This window comes from Doryrhamphus excisus, linkage group LG11 (genome assembly GCF_037039965.1).
Source record: "Doryrhamphus excisus strain RoL-2023G ecotype Guam linkage group LG11, RoL_Dexc_Guam_v1.1, whole genome shotgun sequence".
NCBI classification, from domain to species: Eukaryota; Metazoa; Chordata; class Actinopteri; order Syngnathiformes; family Syngnathidae; genus Doryrhamphus; species Doryrhamphus excisus.
Genome location: NC_136367.1, coordinates 13548984 through 13575000, shown reverse-complemented (window position 1 = coordinate 13575000; position 26017 = coordinate 13548984). Strand labels below are relative to the sequence as shown.

The 26017-nt window shown below is 42.2% G+C and overlaps 3 protein-coding genes across 5 annotated transcripts in view; 2 read left to right on the top strand and 1 right to left on the bottom strand.

Annotated features, from left to right (window-relative positions):
• The window catches only part of rgs20 (regulator of G protein signaling 20), a 12128-nt gene extending 11487 nt beyond the window's left edge, over positions 1–641 (top strand). For both annotated transcript variants that reach the window (XM_058079083.2, XM_058079102.2), the window contains exon 5: positions 1–641. This exon is cut by the window's left edge and continues 754 nt beyond it. The gene's annotated coding sequence lies outside the window, so the exon portion shown is untranslated.
• A 3324-nt stretch (positions 642–3965) lies between these two features.
• On the bottom strand, positions 3966–10722 carry tcea1 (transcription elongation factor A (SII), 1). Of its 2 annotated transcripts, none has more exons than XM_058079061.2 (10): positions 10479–10722; positions 9998–10060; positions 9806–9911; positions 7745–7844; positions 7528–7673; positions 7393–7449; positions 7138–7292; positions 5765–5911; positions 4846–4917; positions 3966–4373 (listed from the first exon to the last, which is right to left on the bottom strand). In XM_058079061.2, exons 1-10 carry the CDS (start codon positions 10551–10553, stop codon positions 4365–4367), a joined length of 930 nt encoding a protein of 309 aa, XP_057935044.2. In that variant the 5' UTR covers positions 10554–10722; the 3' UTR covers positions 3966–4364. The 2 variants fall into 2 exon arrangements, with proteins under 2 accessions (XP_057935044.2, XP_057935036.2); XM_058079053.2 differs by having other exon boundaries at positions 7528–7676; positions 10479–10721.
• A 1792-nt stretch (positions 10723–12514) lies between these two features.
• Positions 12515–20655, top strand: LOC131132303 (uncharacterized). The gene is made up of 4 exons (XM_058077820.2): positions 12515–12967; positions 14137–14808; positions 14919–15072; positions 16001–20655. Exons 2-4 carry the CDS (start codon positions 14146–14148, stop codon positions 20377–20379), a joined length of 5196 nt encoding a protein of 1731 aa, XP_057933803.2. The 5' UTR covers positions 12515–12967; positions 14137–14145; the 3' UTR covers positions 20380–20655.
• Positions 20656–26017: the final 5362 nt, after the last annotated feature.

Sequence of the window (26017 nt, the reverse complement as noted above, 5' to 3'; positions counted from 1 at the left end):
TTGGCAACTCCAGTTCATTGATGGAACTTCAAATGTTACAAAATCTACACCGAGTCAATAGAAACTCTGAAACTACTAATAATTTCAAAACAAAAAAACTAAGAAAATGGAAGCTGTTGATTAGAAAGTCACAGCTCTTGATGCAGGTGGCGATCCGATGGGACTTAAGTCTTGGACGGCATCCTGCAAAACCCTAACCCACTCTCCGCTGCTGCCTATTTGGCCACCTGACAGTCAACAGAGTGGTGTTGGGGCAGGCCACCCGATACCCAGTGCTCGGAGATGTTGTTCATGCCGTTCACTGGATTAACAATGCTGGCCTTTTTTTGGGCCTCCAACACCAATCCTCAAATTAAGTATTGATCCACATGTGCAATGAACCAACTCATTATCTCAACAACCCGAGCACTAAGTTAATCATAAATCCACAAGGTATAAATACAACCCTACTACAAGTACAAATATACACATTTCTACTCAAAGTATATATTAATTACATTTTCTAGAATACAACATAGAAATTCACATCTCCAGTGTTTATTTATTCAATTAAATTATTCTATGTATGCATCTTATTATTATCAGTACTATTAATATTATGTATCTTACATATGTTTTTCCATACATTTATGTAACTTTGCTTTGCTTTGATTCTCTTAGATATGTTGGTGACAGGGATCACCGGAAATAAGACCGTCCTTCAGTTTATTTAAAGTTTTGGTGGCTATATATTGATATTAAGTTAATAAACGGAGAGTTGGATGGGAGGGACGTCACTGCCAACAAACTGGTTAGCTTAGTTTAGTTTAGCACCCCATATAAAGAAAGAAGCAAAACAAGCAGTTTAACTTTGTTCTAACTACAAGTAAGAAAATACAATGTAATATGTTAGCCTAACTGGGAGTTAATTGGTAAGCTAGTTGCCAGAAAACGGTTCGAGGTGGGAGGCGGGGTACACCCTGGACTGGTGGCCAGCCAATCACAGGGCACATATAGACAAACAACCATTCACACTCACATTCATACCTATGGACAATTTGGAGTGGCCAATTAACCTAGCATGTTTTTGGAATGTGGGAGGAAAACGGAGTACCCGGAGAAAACCCACGCATGCACGGGGAGAACATGCAAACTCCACACAGAGATGGCCAAGGGTGGAATTGAACCCTGGTCTCCTAGCTGTGAGGTCTGCACGCTAACCACTAGAACACCGTGCCGCCCGATGTTAATAGTCAATATTTGTATTTCAGATTTAACATATACATCATGTCATTTATGTCGATTTTTAACAATTTACAAGTCTGGTTAAACTCGACCTGGCTAATTATTACCATGATTACGCAAATATCGAACCCGCAAATACCGTCACCCCCATCAGCTTCAATCTACTACAAAATCTAAACATTGAAAAGAACTTAAAAGGGAAAAGTTTTAAAAGGATGGTGAAGGTTTAGTGGCGACACCAAAGCTAGCATGTTCGTATTGCCTATGTTCCCGCTGACTATGACTGGAGTTGCCAAGTGTTTTGTCCGTTTTTACATTCTTTTGGTTGCCTCACGACCGTGTCACTCAAAGACGAGATCCTCACATGGGGAAGTGCCTTGACATTCAGTGTGGACGACATCTTTCTCATGGAGCAAGCTCTCGCCATAAAAGGTGCTTTAGACTGGAGCACAACAGCCAGCTCTCATGATGTTTTGCTTTTCTTCTGGGTATTTGACCACATGAAGCAGAAGAAGTACTAACAAATAGCATGTTGAGGGGGACCGCTATGGATTTATGGATGAACGCAGCTGGCCGATAAATGGATCGACCTCAAACACGACCTAAGCCAGCGCTGGATTTGGCGTGATGCCTATAAATATATAGTTTCTTCTTCTGTTTACGATATGGAACGTTATTTTTGCGCTGCATTTACTGGGGAAAAAAAAAGACATTGAAAAAAAAAATAAGCAGACAAATAATGTGAATGTTTACAAGTATATGGTTTAGTTTTGTTCTGCTACTCTCAAATAAGAAGAAAATGATGACTTGTGGGCATTTTGATGGAGATAAAATAAAAAGCACAATAATTTTAACCACTCTGGACTATGCTTTGTAAATAAGTCGTCAGTTGTCTGTAGCTTTAATGCTAATGAGTTGCGCTTGAATGCTATCGTTTTTACATATACTGTACGCTCATCCTTCTCACTTCATGTTTTGAATTTTGCGGCTTCACTCTCACGGTTAACCAAAATATACACTAAGTAATTAATACATCATTGATGTTTCCTGGTTGATTACGCTCTATTAGTAAAAAAAATTGGAAACTCATTTCCATATGCAAATTCTATAGATTTATGGCCCAAATAAAGCATTTTCAAGCATAAACATGGCTTAATTAACTAAAATACAAATATAAGGTATTCAGAAGACACATTGAAAAACATTACAAGTAGTATTCTACATTAGTCAGTAAGTGTTAGCAAGTGTCTGATGAGACAACAGGAAGTCAAAAAGAAACAAGAACTGTTGTTGTTAAAGCTAAAACGTGTGAGTCTATATTATCTCTTTCTTATTTACTCTTATTGTGTCCATTACAGGGTAATATGAGTGTAAAGTTCACTATAGGGGTGTTATTTCATGTCTAGAGGGCTCTAATAATGAAACCATATTGAGAAGGTCGTGAACAGATTGTCTATGCTCATTCATTCATTTTGTACTGCTTATCCTCATAAGGGTAGCAGGGGGTGCTGGAGCCTATCCCATCTGTCTTCGGGCGAGAGGCGGGGTACACCCTGGACTGGTGGCCAGCCAATCACAGGTCACATTTAGACAAACAACCATTCACACTCACATTCATACCTATGGACAATTTGGAGTGGCCAATTAGCCTAGCATGTTTTTGGAATGTGGGAGGAAACCGAAGTAACCGGAGAAAACCCACGCATGCACGGGGAGAACATGCAAACTCCACACAGAGATGGCCGAGGGTGGAATTGAACTCGGGTCTCCTAGCTGTGAGGCCTGCGCGCTAACCACTCAACCGCCGTGCAGCCCTGAAGTAAAACTAAATGATGAACTTTTCTCACATTTGGTGCTTATATCTCATTAAAACAAAGCAAAGCACCTTGAGGATTACTGACTCACTATGCATTTCTTATTGAGTGTGATGGCTAAATAACCCATCACGGGGCCAAAGTAAGTTAAGTTAGTATTTGATACAAACAAAGGCGAGTACTGAATTCAAGAAAGAACTCGTCAAGTATGAAGATGGTATCTCCTTCCCTCCTCCCTCTGCGCTCCCCGTAAAAAGTGATGTTAAATGCTTCATTTATACATTTAATTGCTCATCATTATTTTGTGAATGTAAAACAATAGTTATTCCCTATAAAATGTACTTGTTGTTAATTTTTTGTGGATTCATTGGATTATTTTTTGCTTTGGTTTTTTATGACATTTTGTTTCATATTAATAACAGAAGGGGCGGCACGGCGGTCTAGTGGTTAGCGCGCAGATCTCACAACTAGGAGACCAGGGTTCAATTCCACCCTCTGCCAACTCTGTGTGGAGTTTGCATGTTCTCCCCGTGCATGCGTGGGTTTTCTCCGGGTACTCCGGTTTCCTCCCACATTCCAAAAACATGCTAGGCTAATTGGAGAGTCCAAATTGTATGAATGTGAGTGTGAATGGTTGTTTGTCTACATGTGCCCTGTGATTGGCTGGCGACCAGTCCAGGGTGTACCCCGCCTCTCGCCCGAAGACAGCTGGGATAGGCTCCAGCACCCCCCGCTCCAGCACTCCAGCACCCCCCGCGACCCTCGTGAGGAAAAGCGGTAGAAAATGAATGAATGAATGAATTAATAAACCGAGGCACCGCTGTACTATATTGCATATGGACAGATCCCAAAAAGCCACTGTGAAACGCTGCTTTACTTGTGACAGTAAGGTTTTCCTTGCCAGCACCAATCATCAACCAACCCCACTTGTTTTGTTTTTGTAATCAAATGGAGTACACTTTATTGGGAAATTAAATAAAACAATGTTGTGTTGTTGTGAATGGAGAGCAGAACAACACAGTGTTAAAACTACATATAAAAAAACGCAGATAAAAAGAATGAGTCAAGCTTGATTGCATACATCTAATGGTGGGGCAAAACTATTGACAAAAATAGATTGCATGTGAAAGAGAGGTGTTGGGGGCTGGGCGGGGCTTTTAACAATTAGCTCAAACTATCGACAGGATATTTAGTCCAATTCAAAACTGCAAGTCGTGGCATCCTTACACCGCGTTTGTGTACAATGTCTACCACATGATAAAAAGCTCCGATCTGGTCCAGGGTTTTTGCTACTTGTCCAAGCAACCGAAGAAGATGCCTGTGGAGTCAGCAGAACTAGGGCATACAAAGAAGAACAAAAAATAAAAAATAAATCAATAATATCCACATTGCACCAAGAGTCCACACTGTTGGAACACTCAACTTCAGTAGAGGCAGTGATGCTTCAGCTCACTGATGATTATAAATAAAGAGCATCTTGATATTGCTCACTTTCATACATACTATTCATTAGCAACTCTACTTCTTATACTTTAAAATGTTTCAAAGATAGGTGCGTGAGGCATATTCAGGGCTTAAACTTGGATTGTGTTGCACGTGAACAATAGTAACTGAAGAGACAAGGAGAGGTGAATGTAATCTAATAATTATAAGGCACTTTTATTGCAAATAACATTTCTATGGGCATATTTAATGACTTGTAGTTTTCATTCATTCGCTGGAGGTCCAGGTTTATAATAAGTGGGGATTGTACTGTACAATGAAAAGTCTAGGCAGGGACAAGGGGATGAGTGAAAAAGCAACATACCTTCCACCTATTTCCACACTCATTGCAGAAGACAAACGTGGTCATGGGCTCATCAGCACTGCGAGTTTGGACCTGCAAAAAAACAAATACTGTAAACCCCTTTCTAATGTTCCGTTAGGCCATAAATAAATAAACAATAAATGCCCGAAGACAAAAAAAGCAATCTTCACTCGCTAAATGTACTGCAAAAAAGGTCAGTAAGAATAATTCATAATGCCGCCTACAGAGAACATACTAACTCCTTATTTCTAAAATCATAAATACTTCAACTTGCTGATATAGTTCATCTTCAAACAGCTAAAATAATGCATAAGGCTAAAAATACACAATTAGCTAAAAATGTCATCCAATACTTCTCTACAAGAGAGGAGAAATATGATCTCAGGGAAGAAGTACATTTGAAACACTTCTATGCTAGGACTACGTTATGCTAGCCATAGCATTTCAGTATGTGGAATCAAACTATGGAATGGATTGAGTTAGGACCTCAAACAATGCACGACGATGAGCCAATTCAAGAAACAATACAAGCAGTTGATGTTTGCTAAATACAAGGATGAAGAGTCTTGAACCAGTCATGATGTGCTATATATATCACTATATTGACACTTACTATGGTACCCATTATGGCATTGGATGCTCATATCACCTCCTACTTTGGTACGAGGTGCATTATTAAAAAAAAACAAAAACAAAAAAAAAACTTAAACTATATTAGGAAAGCAGGAAGTGAACAAATGTAACAGTTAGTGATTGTAAAAGTACCAGATGGAGGGGTAGGATTTAATAAGCTTTGTTTCTTCCTACTCCTTTTGGACATGTGGAACTGTGAACTGATTATGTGATGCACTCAATTGTAATCCGATGCATGTTCAAATGAAATTAAACCATTACCATAAAATGAATGCTAAGACTGTACCTGTGTGTAGGTGCAGGACTTCCCCTTGCACTTGCCACAGGTGAACAGATCTGTCTGGGTGCCGCCCGTGGTGGCCATCTGGTGGTCCCTGACGGCCTCTTTGGTCAAATTCTTCCTCATTTCTTTCAGCTCGTCACTGGCCATTTCCTGCAGGAAGAGGAAGATAGGCCAAAATGAACATGAAAGAGTGAACAAGAGTCCTCATATCATGTACGTTTTTCTTCAAATAGTGTGCACCGGTCTCATAGATGCAGTACCCGAATAAATGTACCTTTTAGGAGAAAACAAACAGGTTTCAATAACCTTTTATAGAACTGGCACAACATACACTGCCTTCAGAGCAGACATGGTATCTGTAAAGCTGAAGGTTATGTTGGAGTTGATGTGCTGCTGTCGGCAGCTTGGCACTTTGCCCTCCGTCTCAGCTCTTTCTTCGCCGCGAAGGTCTGCATTACTGCGCTCCACCGTCCCTCACTTGTGAGCAAGACCCTGAGATTGAACAAGACTCCTCCAGCTGGGGCCGGACCTCGCTCCCAACCCAGTGGATGCAATCCACCCTTTTCTGAATGAGAATCATGGCCTCGGATTTGGAGGTGCTGAATCTTATCCCAGAAGCTTCGCACTCAGGTGTAAACCATCACAGCGCGATGACGCCATCAAAACCGAATCGTCTGCAAATAGTAGGGACTAAATCCTACGGCCCCCCAAAATGGACGCCCTCAATGTCTTGGCTGCGCCAGAACAAAATCGGTGACAAGGATGTCCACAGGTGCACTTGGCACGGGGACACCCTAGACCAGGGGTATCAAACTCATGCCATGGAGGGACGAGACACGACAGGTTTTCTTTCCAGACGGTGATTGATTTGAGGGAAGTAGCTCGTCAATTAAATCACCATCTGGAGAAACTGGTTGGAAAGAAAACCTGCAGTGCTTCGAACCTCTGCCCGAGACCACAGGTCTATGAACGACTTTGTAGTTGTTGTATCATCAGATCTGCGTCCGCACGTTCTAGACACGCGAGTGAAGAGAGGCGCTGCTCCTTCACATCGAGAGGAGCTGGCTGAGGTGGCTCAAGCATCTGGTCCGGGTGCCTCCCGGACAACTCCCTGGCGAGATGTTCCGGAAAAGCCCAGCTGGGAGAAGGCCCCAGTGCAGACCTAGGTCCCGCTGGAGGGATTATGTCTCGCAGCTAGCCTGGGAAGGCCTTGATGTCCTCCCGGTGGAGCTGGATGGGGTGGCCGGGGGGGTGCTGCTCCCGCGACCCAGACCCAGATAAACGGAGGAAAATGCATGGATGGCATTTCTACAAGTGACTGCCCCCACGCCAGAATAAAAGGACAGTTGAGACACGATATGAAACGCTGTTACTACCTCTGCCGTCATCTTGGCCATTCGCTCAGGGGTGACGCTTCCACACAGCACCGTCCTTCTCAAGTTGGGATTCTTCACGTCCTTCAGGTTGGAAATTCGGCTCCGAACGCGGTTCTTGTACTTCATGTCTGTGTTCTTAAACTCTTGGAATATGCGTAATCATTAGTCAAGGACCTTAACGGCTGCTTCAGGGACACTAAACTATTTTTATTCAGATTATTCATAAACTGCTTGATATGTGCAGGAAAAGGATATATTCCTCAATTTGAGCGCCGAGTTCATCGCAATCAGCACCGATGGCGATATAGTCGTCTACAAACAGATATCATGTAATAAACCACTTAACTTACACATCGCCTTTCATTATGCTAATAATAATAATAATAATACCTCCAGTTTGGAGAGCATTGGCCAGCATCTCTCTGCACTTGAGCCTTATGGAGTCGGATGTGCTGGGAGCACGAGGGAAGGTGTTGATTAGGGTGTTGGCTGAGACGTCGGCATGCTCGCTCTTGCTGCTGGAGTTACTGCTGGAACTGCTAGCCAAGCAACACCACACATTACAGATATACTGTACATGGTCAATAAGGTTTCCTCCTCTTGGTACCTTTCCTCTTTTGCCTCTGGGCTTCCCTGCGAGGGTGAAACAGGAGCGCCTTGTTCTTTCCTCTTCTCATCTGAGGGTTTGTCTCCGCTTGCAGGCTCGTCTGAAATTGAAGCGTTTAAACTTGACATTACTCAAGACCAACAGGGGTTCTTTTCTGTTTCTGTAGTAAAGTATGATGCTGTTTCAAATGTGAACGAGGTTGGTTGTATTAAACTTCCCTGGTTCTGTCCCGTCACTGTAAACTTATACATGGTAAGTGTTGCAACGTCTTCTTAATGTCAGATATCACTCCTGATATCAAGTCTTTGCCCCCTTCCAGATTTCTCATTTTGTTTGTCACACATAAACGTTTCTGATCATCAAACTAATTTAAATATGAGCTGAACACAAAATGCAGTTTTTAAATGAAAGGGAGGAAAAAAAATCCAAACCAACATGGCCCTGTGTGGAAAAGTCACCCTTAGCACTAGTGATGTTACAAGAGGTGCCGGGGCTTCAAAGTGTGTTTCGAGTAATCGAGCGGGCGCTTCCGTGAAGCGTGTACCGAGGCCTGATTCATTGGGGGGAGGAGCCGGAATTGATGACGTCCGAAGCCTCGATGCCCGGCTGTACCAAGTGACGGATTCGGGAAGTGGTTCCGAATATGCCGCGATGTTTGCCTGTCACTCAGAGATATAAACCACTCAGGCTTAAACATTAAGAGAACAGATAACATACTAACTCCTTATTTCTAAAATCACAAATACTTCAACTTGCTGATATAGTTCATCTTCAAACAGCTAAAATAATGCATAAGGCTAAAAATAAGTCATCATAAAATGAGTCATCTCCTCACCTTGGTGAGGATGAAGGGAGCTCAATGGCAGGTTGAGTCAATACAATAGCCTAGGTTGTTCCCTTTGAAGGTGAGGAAACGTCAAGTTAATTGCTGTGGAAACTTGCCTGATGCTAGCGTTATGTTTGTTAGCTGATCCATCACACATGCATATGTGTTGGTTTTTAATTTAGTGTGATCATCTTAAACAGGGTTTAAATGTGCTTTACAAATAAACTCAACTTGCACACGGTGGTGGTACTAAGTCTCGGGTTTTCATGAGGTTTTTCCGAGTGAAGATACTGGAGTGAGGTGAACTCCAATGAACTATGTGTTATGGTACTTTGTGTGTGTGTGTGTGTGTGTTTGGCTCTTTGGGCTACTTGACTTTATCTAATCCTGCAAATAGGCCTGTCATGATAATGGATAAATCAAATTGATCAAACAATAACAAAAAAAAGTTGATAATTATGACATCCTCGATAAAATGATATGCACGTATGTACGTTTACGTGTCTCATCTCATTCAGCTACTACACTAGTTTAGTGCAGGCGGCATCATCAATCTGAATCAATCTAAATCTGGATTAATCTTTATGACCTTTTTGGTGATCTGCCTTTTAGATTATTAATCAGTTAACATTCAGGAAAGAATTCGGGCAGACTTTATGAATAAATAGAAAATACTTGATTAGCACAGAAACAACACAAAATCACTACAACAAAGCCTACAAAATGATCACTCCACAACAAATATTATAAAAGTCTGTTTATTGCCGTGACTGACACTTTTAAAAAATTATTTTCGGATGACAAAAATAACTTTTGCCTATATTTGAAAGTACCTTTATCCAAGTCTTGCATGGTACACCGCACCTTAGGGTGGAACATATGTGACCTAACCGTTTAGACTGCTGTAGATCGGATATATTTCGGATTTATATCCACATACAACAGAAAAAAATCAGAAATGTAGTGTTCTCGCTGACATTAAAAAGTCAAGATACAGGCCACATGTGAGGGAATAAATTGAATTTACCTGCAGTATGAACGTAGAGTATTTCTTATGACACATATCTTCATTTTACACTAAATTCTGCATCATGGTCAATTATGCAAATTATACAATGACCATATTCACTATAAAAAAAAATTGTTTTCCTGTGTCATCCTTGCTGAAAACTCCACCCGTGTAAAAAAACTGAAGTATGAAAAGTATGAGAAGATTTAAAAGAGGTTTTACATACCCAAAAGCTTCTTCCACGACTTGATCAAAGACTTTGCTAGAGATGTGACCTCCTCATCTGTGCTCTGCTTGCGGATGGCGTTGACAGACATCCCAATTCTGGTAGACTGTTGACACACAGACACACGGAGCGTAAAAATGACTGGCAATTTAATGGTAAAGTGTAGTGTGACTTCATGTTTTCTTAATGTACCTGGAGCAGCTCCAGAGTCATGGGGACGCTGCGTAGCTCTTTAAGCAGGTCCAAAGCACCGGACTGTGAAGCGACATCAGTGCATTAAAACATTCTGTGGACGTTACGACGCTACTTACCTCATATTATTAAATTCAATAATTGTGGAAATCAGTAACTACTTTTTTGTGAATGGAGCAATCACGCTGGTTTCACTGTGTAATGTTTACCATTAAAGGAGCATGTTCTTGCTAGCGGCTAACAGCTAGCCCGCGAGCTAACTGTTTGCTAGCTAGCCGGTTAGCCAGAACAACAGGTACTGTACGTTAGCCTCTGTGGCATCTTGTCATTAGGTAACTGCAGCGGTTACCACTCGGAACACAAATAAAACAGCACGACTGACCAGCATTTTATCTACAGTGACCGGCAAATGGCCACTTTTCTTCCAGGCAGCTAAAATCCATCACTGGCCGCAAAGCATTCATTCTCATCATCACATTACCCCGTTTTTCTTCTGCGCCATTTTGTCCATTTTCTTTGCGATTCTAATGATCTCCTCTTCCTCCCTTTTGCCCATGATGGACGACTGGACCGCTGGAATCCAAGAATGAGGTGTGAAAGGGATGAGAGTGAGGAAATATCCAGAAAAGAAACCACACCACTCAAACCAAAACAGCAGCGGTAGCAGCGGATTGTGCTCGGCGGATCCGGACTGACCCCGCCGCTGTGTAGCAGACCTGACTAATCGATACAAGATATCCGGGAGTTGATCGATCGAGTCGGAGAGCACGATCACTTCACTGAAATCAATTACCGAGTGGTGCCTACCGTGAACAAAATCTAACATTAAAAATGAAAAAATATTACGACTAGATTTGACAATTCTGTCCACAAAAAAGTGTAATTCCACATTTTGGCATTTGCGTCTATAGAGGGCGCCAAAACACAAACTCTTACAAACACTCCAAATTAGGCATGACCTTTTCCATCGAAATAACAATAATGGCTTCTCCTCACAAGGGTCGCGGGGGTGCTGGAGCCTATCCCAACTGTCTTCGGGTACACCCTGGACTGGTGGCCAGCCAATCACAGGGCACATATAGACAAACAACCATTCACACTCACATTCATACCTATGGACAATTTGGAGTCGCCAATTACCCTAGCATGTTTTTGGAATGTGGGAGGAAACCGGAGTACCCGGAGAAAACCCACGCATGCACGGGGAGAACATGCAAACTCCACACAGAGATGGCCCATGGTGGAATTGAACCCTGGTCTCCTAGCTGTGAGGTCTGCGTGCAAACCACTAGACTAGATTATTCATCATTATTCTTCTTTTGATTATTACTACTACCACTAGCAGTAGTAGTAGTAGGCTAGTATTAGCTTGCCTATTGGCTTGTTTATTAGCCTGCTTTTGCCCTATTATGTGAAATTTGAGATTTTTTTGTAAAAAAAAAAAATAAATTACATTTAAAAAAAATCTATGAAAAATATCAAATTATTTAGGGGTGCTTAAGAACATTTTAGGGCCCACATTTGGCCCACGGGCTGCGTGTTTGAGGCCCCTGCCTTGATATGAAAGTTTAATGTTAGTGCGGCCCGCGCAAGTTTGATATGGATGCTGTATGGCATCATGTACCCAGAAAAAATTATTACATTTGATTAATGCTCATGTTAAAGGTTAAATAACTGTTAATAGTTATCCTCCCTATCCGTGTGGAAGTGGTAAGTTTTTGGCTATTTAAGTTTAAAGGAAATAACTTGAAGGCTACCGTTTAGGTCGCTAGCTCTCTAGTTTGCGAGTTAGCATGTGTCTCAAGACCCTGCAGTTGCGCAATATGTTGTGAATAAAAAGAGTATAAATGTGACTATAGTCGTGTTTTGTCATGTCTACAGGGCTCTAATAATGCTTTGTTCATTTTAATCTGAAAAAAATAATTTGTCTACCCACCAACTATATGTGGTTTCTTAAGTTTTTACTATTTGCCGTTTTATTATTATTATTATATTTATTTATTACTGATTGATTGATTTTCTTTATTCTTGATTTGTTTATTTATTTTTCATCTTATTTTGTGTAGAAAAATAAAAAGTAAGATATTTGAGAAAAGTGGAATGTTTTATCAGAGCTTTTCTTATAGAAAATCGAAACAAAAGCAACGTTTATTAATTTTTCTGTTTTTAATAAATGCGTTTTTTTTTGTTTTTTTTTTAAACCTGGCCCAGTCTCGCCCAGACCCTAGCTTCAGTGGCCCCCAAGTAAATTGAGTTTGAGACCCCTGTTTTAGGGGGACTGAAGACCCCCTAAAATAGGCCTAATGACACCACTGGTGGTGTCCACTATTTTGATGTAAAAAAAAATACAGAGATATTGCCCTAAAATGTTGGTACAAACCCTCGGTGCAAACTGCAGCAAGCCTCCCTCACCTGATTTGAGACCACACTACCTTATTCTGACTCAAGCAACTGCGCAAAATCTTTCAACTAATCCCAATTAGGCTGAGACGTCCCTAATCTGTTTATGCGGGTTACTTAGCGAATACCAACAGTCCCAGTCAACTGTACATGGAGAGTGGATTTATTCCTGATATTGTTTGAACCGAGGATATCACTTACTTTCATTCTGGTTGCATCACTTCCTCACTTCCTTTAGTGAGCTTTACCTTCTCTTTTCAATGGAAAAGAGGAGGCCAATGAGGTAGAGATGTACCATTGTATACCATTAGCAGAGTTATCCTCCCGTTCCTGCAATACAACAACAATACATTTGTAGTACAGCATATGCGGTATGTGGTATAATTTTTTTATCGTTTTTTTTACACTGGCCTTACTTTGGAATACCAAGCAAGGATTAAGCAAATTGGCCAACGTGCTGAATGGCCTAAAATAGCCTGGGACGCTGCTGAGAGGCTTTAGCTTTAGCTTGGACAATGACAGAACAAACGAGGGGGCTCTTTCTGAATCGGCTGCAATGTGAGAAATAAGGTAAGATAACATAAAGATTTCCTACACTTCTTCCCCAAGACTGCTTTAGTTTAGCCGCCCTTCTTTCTGTCAGTCACGGTCATTTACTTTGGTTGAAAATTGCCGTGTTTTCAGATAAAAAGGGATACAATTAAAAACAATTAGCGCCTAACTTTCACTAAAGTCTAATCACCTCATGGTGAATTTGGGTATGTAATCTATTTTGGCAGTCAAATCATCCGCAGAGAATATATTTCATACTTTAGATTTTCTGGTAGCATGTGCTATCAGACATAATAACATACGTACACAACATAAAAATATATAAATATATAAACAGGCTGCACGGCGGTCGAGTGGTTAGCGTGCAGACCTCACAGCTAGGAGACCAGGGTTCAGTTCCACCCTCGGCTATCTCTGTGTGGAGTTTGCATGTTCTCCCTGTGCATGCGTAGGTTTTTTTCCGGGTACTCCAGTTTCTTCCCACATTCCAAAAAAAAACATGCTAGGTTAATTGCCGACTCCAAATTGTCCATAGGTATGAATGTGAGTGTGAATGGTTGTTTGTCTATAAGTGCCCTGTGATTGGCTGGCCACCAGTCCAGGGTGTACCCCGCCTCTCACCCGAAGACAGCTGGGATAGGCTCCAGCACCCCCCGTCACCCTTGTGAGGAAAAGCAGTAGAAAATGAATTAAAGAATGAATATATAAACAGGTAGAATAAACAAATATATGATATATTTATAATATATTTTATTTCAAAATATGAATAAAACAGGGTGGGTAAGTGGTTAGCACACAGGCCTCACAGCTAAAAGACCTGGGTTCAAGTCCATCCTGGGCCATATATGTGTGGAGTTTGCATGTTCTCCCTGGGTTTTTTCCGGGTACTCCGGTTTCCTCCCACATTCCAAAAACATGCTAGGTTAATTGGCCACTCCAAATTGTCCATAGGTATGAATGTGAGTGTGAATGGTTGTTTGTCTATATGTGCCCTGTGATTGGCTGGCCACCAGTCCAGAGTGTACCCTGCCATACAGAGATGGCCAAGGGTGGAATTGAACCCGGGTCTCCTAGCTGTGAGGTCTGCCCGCTAACCACACGGACGCCGTGCAGCCCCAGTGTTGAACACTTCTGAGCAACTCTGCATGCAATATAAATGTCATCGATGTTGTGTGTCGTCTCCATAGTCCCTCAACATGAGCAACACACCCACTCAGGAGAAGACCCTCCAGGGGGTTCCCTCAGCCAGCGTGCACACGTTACCCCAATCAGTACAGCCCACGTCGGACCCCTCAGTGCCTAAACGGTTGTGTTTCTACAAAAGTGGTGATCATACATTCAGTGGGCATCGCATGGTCATCAACACTCGCACCTTCAAAACCTTTGACGCTCTCCTCGACGCCCTTTCCAAAAAAGTGCCTCTGCCCTTCGGAGTTCGTACCATCACTACACCTCGAGGGACGCACCTTGTGAAAGGATTGGATGACTTCCAGGATGGGGGGTCCTATCTGTGTTCTGACCGGAGGCGGGTCAAGCCGCTCAACCTGAAAGAAGTGAATCGACGGCAGGTCCCTTGGAACACCCCGAGAGCCTTCAGTGCTGGTCGACCGCGGCGGCAGCAGCGGCTTCAATTTGGCTTCTTCGGAAGGGGGGATGAAACCAACAACAGAAGAACGACGGAGCGGGTGGCTGTAAGAACGCCGAAGAGGCTGGTGGTCATCAAGAACAAGGATCCCACAATTAGACGTACGATTGTTCTGCAGAAACGCACGGCGCCGACTTTTGACGCTTTGCTGGATTACCTTTCCCAGATTTTGCAGTTTCCAGTGTTGAAATTATACTCTGTCGACGGCAGACGAGTGAGTATAGTTTTATATTTTACTTCATTTCTGTAATAACGTTGAATGATGGTTGATTGTGAGTTGCTTAAATAATCCCAAGAAGCATTTTTGGCTTCCTTTTCTTCCAGATTAGAGGTCTGGCGGCGCTAATCTTGTGCTCTGGATTCATCGTGGCGGCAGGAAATGAATCATTCAGACTAGGAAACCACAGCTTTCATAGAACAAGCCAAATGGTTCAGGCCATGTTTATGGAAGCAACATCTACGCTACAGCCTCAAACTTGTAAGTGTTGCGTTTGAGTCGGTCATGTATGTTGTAAACACGTACAAAGGAGTGATTAATAATAATAATAATAATAATAATAAATTTTACTTGTACAGATCTGTACCAACTTTTTAAGCGGTCTTCCTTGGTCCATGCCACATAACCAGTCACAATGTGCTATATATATCACTATATTGGCAGTTGGTACCCATTATGTCATTGGATGCTCATATCACCTCCTACTTTGGTACGGGACAAAAACAAAACAAAACTATATTATGAAAGCAGGAAGTGAACAAATGTAGTTAGTAATAAAAAATAGTTAGTAATAACCAATTCGCTAAAAATGTCATCCAATACTTCTCTACAAGAGAGGAGAAATATGATCTCAGGGAAGAAGTACATTTGAAACACTTCTATGCTAGGACTACGTTATGCTAGCCATAGCATTTCAGTATGTGGAATCAAACTATGGAATGGATTGAGTAAGGACCTCAAACAATGCACAACGATGAGCCAATTCAAGAAACAATACAAGCAGTTGATGTTTGCTAAATACAAGGATGAAGAGTCTTGAACCAGTCATGATGTGCTATATATATCACTATATTGACACTTACTATGGTACCCATTATGGCATTGGATGCTCATATCACCTCCTACTTTGGTACGAGTTGCATTATTAAAAAAAACAAAACAAAAAACCTTAAACTGTATTATGGAAAGCAGGAAGTGAACAAATGTAACAGTTAGTGATTGTAAAAGTACCAGATGGAGGGGTAGGATTTAATAAGCTTTGCTTCTTCCTACTCCTTTTGGACATGTGGAACTGTGAACTGAATATGTGATGCATTCAATTGTGATCAGTTAACATCAGTACTATCATGGTAATAATCATCTATCTCCTCTCCTTTCCCATCCTTTGTTACCCAAACACCCCCGAAAGACAACAACAAATCACTCTCTACCGAACGAGGCTCCAGGAACTTCTCCTTATCATCTGAGAAATACATCATCAACCAGATAAACCGGTCTCGAAATGGAAGCGATAACAGCCATGAGCATCACCGCACCGCGTCCCCCCAATTCAGCACGACATGCTTGGAGGCTAATGAGCACCACGCCTGCATCTTACCTCATGACGATGACATCGAGAAATCCTTCCGAGTGAATCAAGATGGCAGTATGACGGTGGAGATGAAAGTGCGGCTCACCATCAAGGAGGAGGAGATGCTACACTGGACGACCACAGTCAGCCGTTCCAGCTTTAGGAGAAGGACAGTTCATGCTTCAGTGACCGAGTCAGGCAACATGCCACCTGACTTAAACATCTGCGTTGCCAAAGAGCCCTCAAACGTACACGAAGATGACGCCAAAGAGGAAAATCAGCCTTCCACAAACGGAGGAGTCGTGTGTTTTAATGACTCAGAGAAATCAAGAACCACAAGAACATTTTTTAGACGGACTCCTACTCCAGGTCCTTGTACTGTGAAGAAGCAGGCGTCTGTTGACAGTGTGAAGATGCTAACCGAGTCTAACGTCCAAGAGAGGACCCTAGACCATTATTCTTATACGGAGACGACAACTGGACAGCACAAAACTGAAGGATACTGCAAGGTAAGACACAGCGTCAACAGCACCCAACCTGTCCCAAAGCCTCGAAAAACTAGGGACAACACCTCTTCCGTTAAATGTACAGAAGTCGCAGAGGTACTCAAGATCGAAACTAACGAGACTGTGATGCATGTTTACGAAAGTCAAGGTTGCTACAATAACTACCTTGTAAATGACACGTGTGATTCAGAACCCGATGAACCTTTGCACGGTTCCTCGGCGGTGCAACCAAGCAACCTGTCTACTGCCTCGGGGCCTCCGTCCAGCAATGACATTGACTTTAGCTGGCAGCGACCTACCGCCGACTCCCTGCAAAGACAGCCAGAAGAAATGCTGTCGTTGTCGTCAGAACCACTGGCAAAAAGTCTTTCTTCGGTGTCTAAGAATGAAACCAAAACCGAAAAGATCCCAACGAATTGGCTACAGAAAAACACAGACACAAAAAAGTCCTCGCAGTCAAGTTTATCTGGGAAAAAGCACAACACTGGTCCCAATACTACACAAGGAAGACTCTCAAAGAAAGGCAAAAAAGAGGAAAACGGTGGGAAAAAAAGTTCGTCGGAAAGTGCTAAAAGTGGCTTAAACAGGAAAGTAGACTTTGCTAATAAACATGAAAAGGAATCAGACTCTTTAGTTAGAACCTCAACAAAGGACAATGGCCACAATGTCAATACCCCGTCTGTAAGACCTGTGATGAAGAAGAACGTCTCGGATCTTTTAAAGCTCCAAAAATCTCTGAGTTCCAGAAAAAAAAACAAATCCACGAATGGAAACAGGATATCATTTTCAGATTTAAACCAAAGGGTTTCCAAGGTTCCACCCAACCCAACTCCATCAGAAATCCACAAGTATGTTGAGAACTGGTTAGAGGAGGTAACTCCTGACCCAGTGACCTACATCGAAACGGTATCAACGCAGGACACAGAACAACAGACAACGGTTTTATTTCAGCTCGGTTGTGATTCGGAAACCGAAGAAAAGAATGAAACCCAGACCGATCCCGAAGACTACTGTCTGTCTCATTGTGATGACATCACAAAGTTGTCGTCTTGTCTATCGGTTCCTAATTACCGCGACGGACCAACAATTGAACCAAACCTGCTCGGTGATTCAGTACTAAGTGCCACAGTTGAACCTGTCCACCAGGAACGGAACAACACCGGATCAAATCAGTCAGCTCGGTCGACTGATCCAGCTGACAACGACGATCCGGCTTCCCAACAGGAAGAGGCAAAGATAAAAACAGTCTTGCAGGAACTTTGTTTGACTAACAAATCAATCAGTCCTCTTGAGTTGTCGTCCAACGTGGCTTTCTTGTTTGGTTCTTCATGCAAAGCCTTTTTATCGTTTTTATCAGTGACAGCTTTAAGAGACAATCTACACGACGATGACGCCACTGAGGTCATGCTAATTGTAAAATCCCTGCAGGAAATCTCCGTCATCGAGGACCAGAACGAACAACTTGCAAGACTGACTGATTTGCACAGTGGAGCATCTCCGCAGTTAATGAAGTGCTGGACGGATTTCCAGACGTGGAGGGAAAAGATGGAGTCTGAATCTCTTGTTGCCAAATTACCAGAAGCACCAGATGCAGTTGGAGATAAGATCGATGTTTTGGGAGTCAATGAGCTAATGAAGGAGATGAATATGCCGTACAACCTCAGAGCAGAGATTTCCTCAGGGATTCTTCAGGGAATTATTTTACCTCTCGAACAGCAGCGTACTGAGATAAACCACTCAGGTGCGGAGAAGTTTTTGCAGGACTGTCAACCTGAATCCAAGCAGTGGTTTGATAAGGCTTGCAATGATGGGGACGCTGGGGAGATGGCACCTCATCTTGGTCCTCAGTCTGAGGACCAAATAGTTAAGGAAGATCACAACACAGAAGAATCAGAAGTCTTGCAGGTAGAAACAGATGAGTTCTCAAATCGAAACGAAGTCTACATGGAGCAGGGTGAGAAGGTGATGGCTGAAGGCGAGAAAGCTCACAATGGAGGGGAGCCTAAAGTGAAAGAAACTGAAGAAGATACAGAAGAGGAAGCAGTGAGAGAAGATGAAAACGGACAAAACGAAAGTGAAGACGACACAGATCAGGAAGAAGAACCATGTGATCCAGAGGATGGAACAACAGATGAGGAAGCAGGAGAACGCCGTGTTGAGACAAACGAGAGTCGTGGTGAACTGGAGAACGAGGGGCAAGATATGGTGGCAGAAGGTGAGGACAATAGAGTGGAAAAAAACGATGAAGGCGTCGTGATGGTCGAAGAAGTCAACGACAAGAAGGAGCGTGAAGAAAACATGGAAGAGTCGGAAGACACCGACGTCATTCGGACTTGTGGACCTTTAACAGGCGACAAAGACGTTCATCTTGAAGAACATAGAGAAAAGCCTCCAGAACTGGAGAGAACAAACAATGATGATGGAGCTAATGATTTCTACGATGGACGTTGTGAAGAACCTAACAAAGAACGAGAAGTCTATGATAAAACAATATGTAAAAGTCCACAGACAAAATCCAGTGAAGAAGACCGACCTGAAAGCATGGAAGTCGAACACAGCAAGGAATCACCTCTGAAATATTTATCTGAAGAACATCATGAGGAGGACACAACCACTGAAAATGAGGCAAGACTGCAAAACCAGCGAAGAAGCAACAGTCTGAGTCACCCGGTGGAAATATCTCAAGAACTTCTGGACTTTGTCAACTCTGCACTGCAGTCTTCCTCGCTCATATTTACGTATGACGATCGCGGAAACATTCGAATCGAGTCAGATCGTGTTCAAATCCCGGAAACAAAGCAAAGTCAAGTTCTCCAGAACCAAAGTGATTGTACCTACGGTTCAAAACGCCTTCCGAGCCCAATGACGTCTGATTTGTCTGACTACAGACCAGAAAGTTTGGAGAGTGGTGGATACCAAAGTCAGGACTCTGTAGACATCATTTCGGAGAACAGTGAGGAAGAGAATCCGAAGCAAAACCCCAAACTATCTGGTCCCAAAGAAAAATGGAGTTTATCTTCTACTGACTCCCTCACCAAAACCTCAATGGAGGTTCTGTCTTATTGCAGCAAAGCAAGTTCATTAAAGGCTGATAAAGGTCTGGAGACTGAGGAAAAACCGAACCGGCACCCCGATGACGGGGTTTTGATCGATCGAGGTCGATGGCTGCTCAAGGAAAACCACCTCATAAGGAATTCTCCTCCGGTTTCCGAGGGTATGTATGCGGATTTGGGCACTAGTTCGAGTCACGACTCCTCAAATGAGGATTCTTTGACTCACCTTGTAAACCAGCACAGTCCCTTCACGGCGATATCTTCATCAGAACTGGAGGAACTGGCCAAACCTCAAGTTCCAAAGTGCAGCTACTTCACAATGCCCCACGGAAGTGATTCAGACCCTTTCTCGGAGGACGCGGATCACGGAAGCAGGAACAAAGATGGCGGCAGCACGAAAGGGAAAAACTTCAGGGTTTCGCCGACTGTCGACACCTCCAAAACGTGGGCAAATAGGAACGGCAGCGTTTCTTCGTTTGCGTCGGTGGAGTTTCGAGTACCAGGTCGAAAAGTGCACCCCGAGGTTGGGGCGTCCGCCTCTTCCTCAACTGGGGCTGAAGCAAGAGTGACATCTGGTGGTAGGGGGGCAGTGCTGCAGTCACAAGACTCCTCGGATGCAATGCATGTGAGATGCGGACAGTATTGTCCAATTCTGTGACTAAAATTAGTCTTACTTGTGATTAATTCTGAATTTGTTGATATTTTTTGACACATTCTGCCAAAAATGTTCACGGTTATTCCATTGTACTGCCTTGTTTTTTTTTTTTTTTAACGATGATGCTTAAGTGTTTGTTTGATACACAACTTTTACCCATTTTAAATTATATTTTATTATGAAAAATGATAAACTAAGGAGTGATTAATTCTGTATGAATATGTCTGAGTCATTCATTCATTCATTCATTTTCTACTGCTTTTCCTCACAAAAGTTGTGGGGGTGCTGGAGCCTATCCCAGCTGTCTTCGGGCGAGAGGCGGGGTACACCCTGGACTGGTGGCCAGCCAATCACAGGGCACATATAGACAAACAACCATTCACACTCACATTCATACCTATGGACAATTTGGAGTCGCAAATTAACCTGGAATGTGGGAGGAAACCGGAGTACCCGGAGAAAACCCACGGAGAACATGCAAACTCCACACAGAGATGGCCGAGGTTGGAATTGAACCCTGGTCTCCTAGCTGTGAGGTCTGCGTGCTAACCACTTGACGGCCGTGCAGCCCCTAAACAACAATATTACATATAATAACGCATGCACGGGGAGAACAACTCCACACAAAGATGGTGGAATCCAGAGGGTGGAATCGAACCCTGGTCTCCTAGCTGTGAGGTCTGCGCACTAACCACTCGAACCCCGTGCAGCCCGAGCTCTTACCGTATATTTATTTATTTCCCATTTTCATTTTCATTGAATAATGATCCAATTCAGGCTTATGCCAGAGTACTTCAATCGAATTAGGGTATTTTAGCCTTGGGGGAGGTCTTGGGGGAGGGAACTCAAATGCACATTAAAGCTATCGGATGTCACTCCTAGCTGTGAGGTCTACGCGCTAACCACTCAACCGCCATGCCGCCGTCAATGAGTCAATAAAACATTTTTCTTATTTATAGTTAAATAAAAACATTCATATTTATTCTTATAAGAACACTGTCTTGGGTTCAATTCCACCCAAATTGTCCATCTCTGTGTGGAGTTTGCATGTTCTCCCCGTGCATGCGTGGGTTTTCTCCGGGTACTCCGGTTTCCTCCCACATTCCAAAAACATGCTAGGTTAATTAGCCACTCCAAATTGTCCATAGGTATGAATGTGAGTGTGAATGGTTGTTTGTCTATATGTGCCCTGTGATTGGCTGGCCACCAGTCCAGGGTGTACCCCACCTCTTGCTTGAAGACAGCTGGGATAGGCTCCAGCACCCCTGCGACCCTCGTGAGAAAATGAATGAATGAATGAAGAACACTGTCTCTTTCGAACCTTGGGTTACAAATATGATAGAATGCTAAGTGTTCAGACTGCTGCTGCCTTCAGCAACATCGGGACTTATGACTATCATAAGATTGTGCAACAGCATAACATGTGACTTCCAAACTTGCATACAACTTGATTCCAGTCTGCTGTCAATAAATGGACTTTATGGAAAAGCAATGTCAATTATTTGAACCGTCTTCCTCCATGATGTGTTCACTTCCCTTGGCCCCTGCAGAGGCTATATTGAGGAGGGTGTCAGCTGCAGCTGCCATTGAGTCAAGGTGATGCTCCCAGATGCTGTTAGCCTTATGGAATTGACACTTGATGTGATGCTAAGTGACACATTGGCTTTTATTCATTCATTCATTCATTTTCTACCGCTTATCCTCACGAGGGTCGCCGGGCTGCTGGAGCCTATCCCAGCTGTCTTTGGGCAAGAGGCGGGGTACACCCTACACACCTATTTGTATTAACAATTTGCCATGCTAATGTTAATACTGGTAATGGCGCCAAACAAGCAACTCTGGTGGGACTCGAACCCACAACCTTTGAATAACTTCTCCTATGTTATTTACTAGAAGTCCAACACCACAGAGCCTGTTATTGCTTGTTACTATCCAGCCATCCGTTTTCTATGCCGCTTATCCTCACAAGGGGTATGGCGGGAGCCTACCCCAGCTGTCTTCAGGGGCGAGAGGCGGGGTACACCCTGGACTGGTGGCCAGCCAATCACAGGGCACATATAGACAAACAACCATTCACACTCACATTCATAACTATAGACAATTTGGAGTCGCTAATTAACCTAGCATGTTTTTTTTTGGAATGTGGGAGGAAACCGGAGTACCCAAAGAAAACCCACGCATGCACGGGGAGAACATGCAAACTCCACACAGATATGGCCCAGGGTGGACTCGAACCCAGGTCTTTTAGCTGTGAGGCCTGCGTGGTAACCACTCGACCACTCTTGTTTTATTCTTATTTTTACTTATTTATTTGTTTATTCTACCTGTTTATATATTCATTCATTCATTTTCCTCACAAGGGTCGCGGGGGTGCTGGAGCTTATCCCAGCTGTCTTTAGGCGAGAGGCGGGGTACACCCTGGACTGGTGGCCAGCCAATCACAGGGCACATATAGACAAACAACCATTCACACTCACATTCATACCTATGGACAATTTGGAGTGGCCAATTAACCTAGCATGTTTTTGGAATGTGGGAGGAAACCGGAGGACCCGGAGAAAACCCACGCATGCACGGGGAGAACATGTAAACTCCACACAGAGATGTCCGAGGGTGGAATTGAACCCTGGTCTCCTAGCTGTGAGGTCTGCATGCATTACTAAATCTACCTAAAGCAGTTCTGCACTGACTTTGTCCTAATGCTAAGCCTGGGAATGGGAACTTCCAGGGGGAAAAAAAGTATGACATGGTCACGCTACGCTTCCTTCAACCGATCACCCGCACCCACTCACCCACATTCATAAAGAAATCGAAAGTGGGGTGGTTATAAACTGACCGTTTTGGACTCCTTCCAAGGCTTTGGTGTGTCACTATGGTGATTTAGAGAAAAGCCCCTGCAGTCTCATTCATCTATTATTAGGGGCAGAATGGCCATTCCTCAAAATCAGGACGCTCTTATTAAACCTGCAAACGTTTACAAGACACCAGCATTGAACACATTAGAGATAGGCCAGTATTACTTATTAAATTTAATTAAATTTAATTAAATTAAATCCCTCTGACTTCCAACATGGCACTTTTAGATTTGCCTGATTTGGCTGTGCTGAACATGGCAGCCCCTCTCACTCTGTTAGCTCTGTTGAATAATGTTGGGGACAATTGCCATGACGACCTGGTGGGGGGGTGGGTGGGGGGGGCATGATTCGAAATCATGGGAGATGAACACAAAGAGGGGCTTTTTGCTGGGCCTGGTGTTTGCGGTTTTGAAGTAAGGACAGTAAGGACTGATATAGGCAGCTTGCCTAGAAGGCGCTTCCTGCTTTGAGCACGTAAACTATAATAATAATAATAATACATTTTATTTGTATAGCGCTTTTCAAAATACCCAAAGACAGAGTAAAAGATACGTTAAAATACAACATTTATTCGTTAATACACAGTTAAAACATGAGTAAAACGTCCCCATAACCAGTCATGATGTGCTATATATATCACTATATTGACACTTACTATGGTACCCATTATGGCATTGGATGCTCATATCACCTCATACAAAACAAAAAACAAAAAACAAAAAAAAACTATATTATGAAAGCAGGAAGTGAACAAATGTAACTACAAAAACAAAAACACTATATTATGAAAGCAGGAAGTGAACAAATGTAACTACAAAAAAACAAACAAAACTATATTATGAAAGCAGGAAGTGAACAAATGTAACAGTTAGTGATTGTAAAAGTACCAGATGGAGGGGTAGGATTTAATAAGCTTTGCTTCTTCCTACTCCTTTTGGACATGTGGAACTGTGAACTGATTATGGGATGCACTCAATTGTAATCTGATGCATGTTCAAATGAAATAAAACCATTACCATTACCATTACCATTACCATTACCATTACCATTACCATTACCATTACCATTACCATTACCATTACCATTACCCTTTCTCCATGGATGGAATTCAGTATTTTGTTTTAAAAAAGCAAAAGTACAATTTCAAATCCAGTCAACAACTTAGTCATTTATACGGGGTGGTGATTATTGGGTGATTATATAATAACAGTCTGCAAAATGAAATCAAACTTTGGTTCACTTGGTTTTATGTAAGGCCTCTAACACACACACACACACACACACACATCAGCCAAAACAACTACCTCCATACCAGAGGTCACCAATGATGCATTCTCCTCGCATGGAATGAAAACAATTTGTCCCAAACGGTGACACGTCCAAAGCAGGGTTGGCCAACAAACAATAACTAGCGCATACTGTCTGCATTCTGTTGCCGTTGTTAGCTGACAAGTCAGCAATACACAAGCCAATACTGGCAGGGCCGCCCCATAAAGGGGCCTGGGAGCAGGAATTTTTGCACCCCCCCCCCCCCCCCCACATATCCCTCCCTTCTGCCTCTAAGGGGTTGATCATGTGAATGCCCATTGTCAGTTTGTGTAAAAGGGTCCGACTGTTTACTCACACCACAATGGGATGGATGAGCGTCATACATGATTATATTATATAATATATTAAATACACGCTAAGTACTTGTTTAACCTGCAGAATAAACATGATAATTGAATCATTTTGTTTCTGACAGTGACTCTCCCTGTCCTTTCGTCTGATTTGTGGCAAAGCAGAGAACTTGGACCCTTGTTGGTGCGTATTTTTTTGGACGCACAAATAGTAACATATATCCTACACATCTGCTAATCAGCAAGTGCACTCAAAAAATAAATGTTTAGCCTCAACAAAAAAAATCAACGCAACAATTTCCATTAGTCTTTCTTAGTTATGACAACTTAATTTGAAATTGCTTTGAACCAACAAACAATATTGCATTGCACGAATTAGCTTGTCCTCTTCACTCAAAGCTTATTTTAAGTAATGCTTACTGAATAATTGTTTTTAAATAAAAAAGAATAATAAGAATAATAAAGTTTTTAAGTTCATAACTCAAAAAAATATGTTAAGTCAACTGACTTATTAATTTTAGTCAAAGTAGTTTAATTTGTTGTCGACTTAATTATAATAACAATGCACACAGCTTTTTAATACTTAATATATATATATTTTTTTTCTTTGCTAAATAAAATAAATAAATACAATTTGAGTGTATATGACATGCTAAATTAAGTTCATGTAATAGCCAACATTATTATTTGAACATAACTTAAAAAAATAAAGTTAGCAACTTAGAAAATTTATCTAAATCAATTAATTACATTTTTTACATTGCATTTATGTATTTAATCAAGTGGTGTCAACAGATACACTGAATTACTTGTGTATAGAATCTTTTGTATATTCTCGTGTACAGTTTTCCTGTTGACAACAATTCATTCCGGAACACTAATTTTCCCAAATGCATCTCACTTGGAATATTATTTGTTGTGGTAAAAGTGCTAAATATTGTTCATAGTAGTAGAAAGATACTTTGATATGAAGCTTTGAATGTGAGTCTGCTGACTCACCACTCTGGTGAAGCAGGGGGGAAAAGCTAAAGAAAAAGCTTTTGATGAACATTTCTGGGCAAAGTCAAAATGATACAAATTGTTGAAAGAAGTGTGACTTTAGACACTGTATTGTCATTTAGAGAAAAAATTAAAAGTGATAAAACATTATCACAAAAAAATGATAAA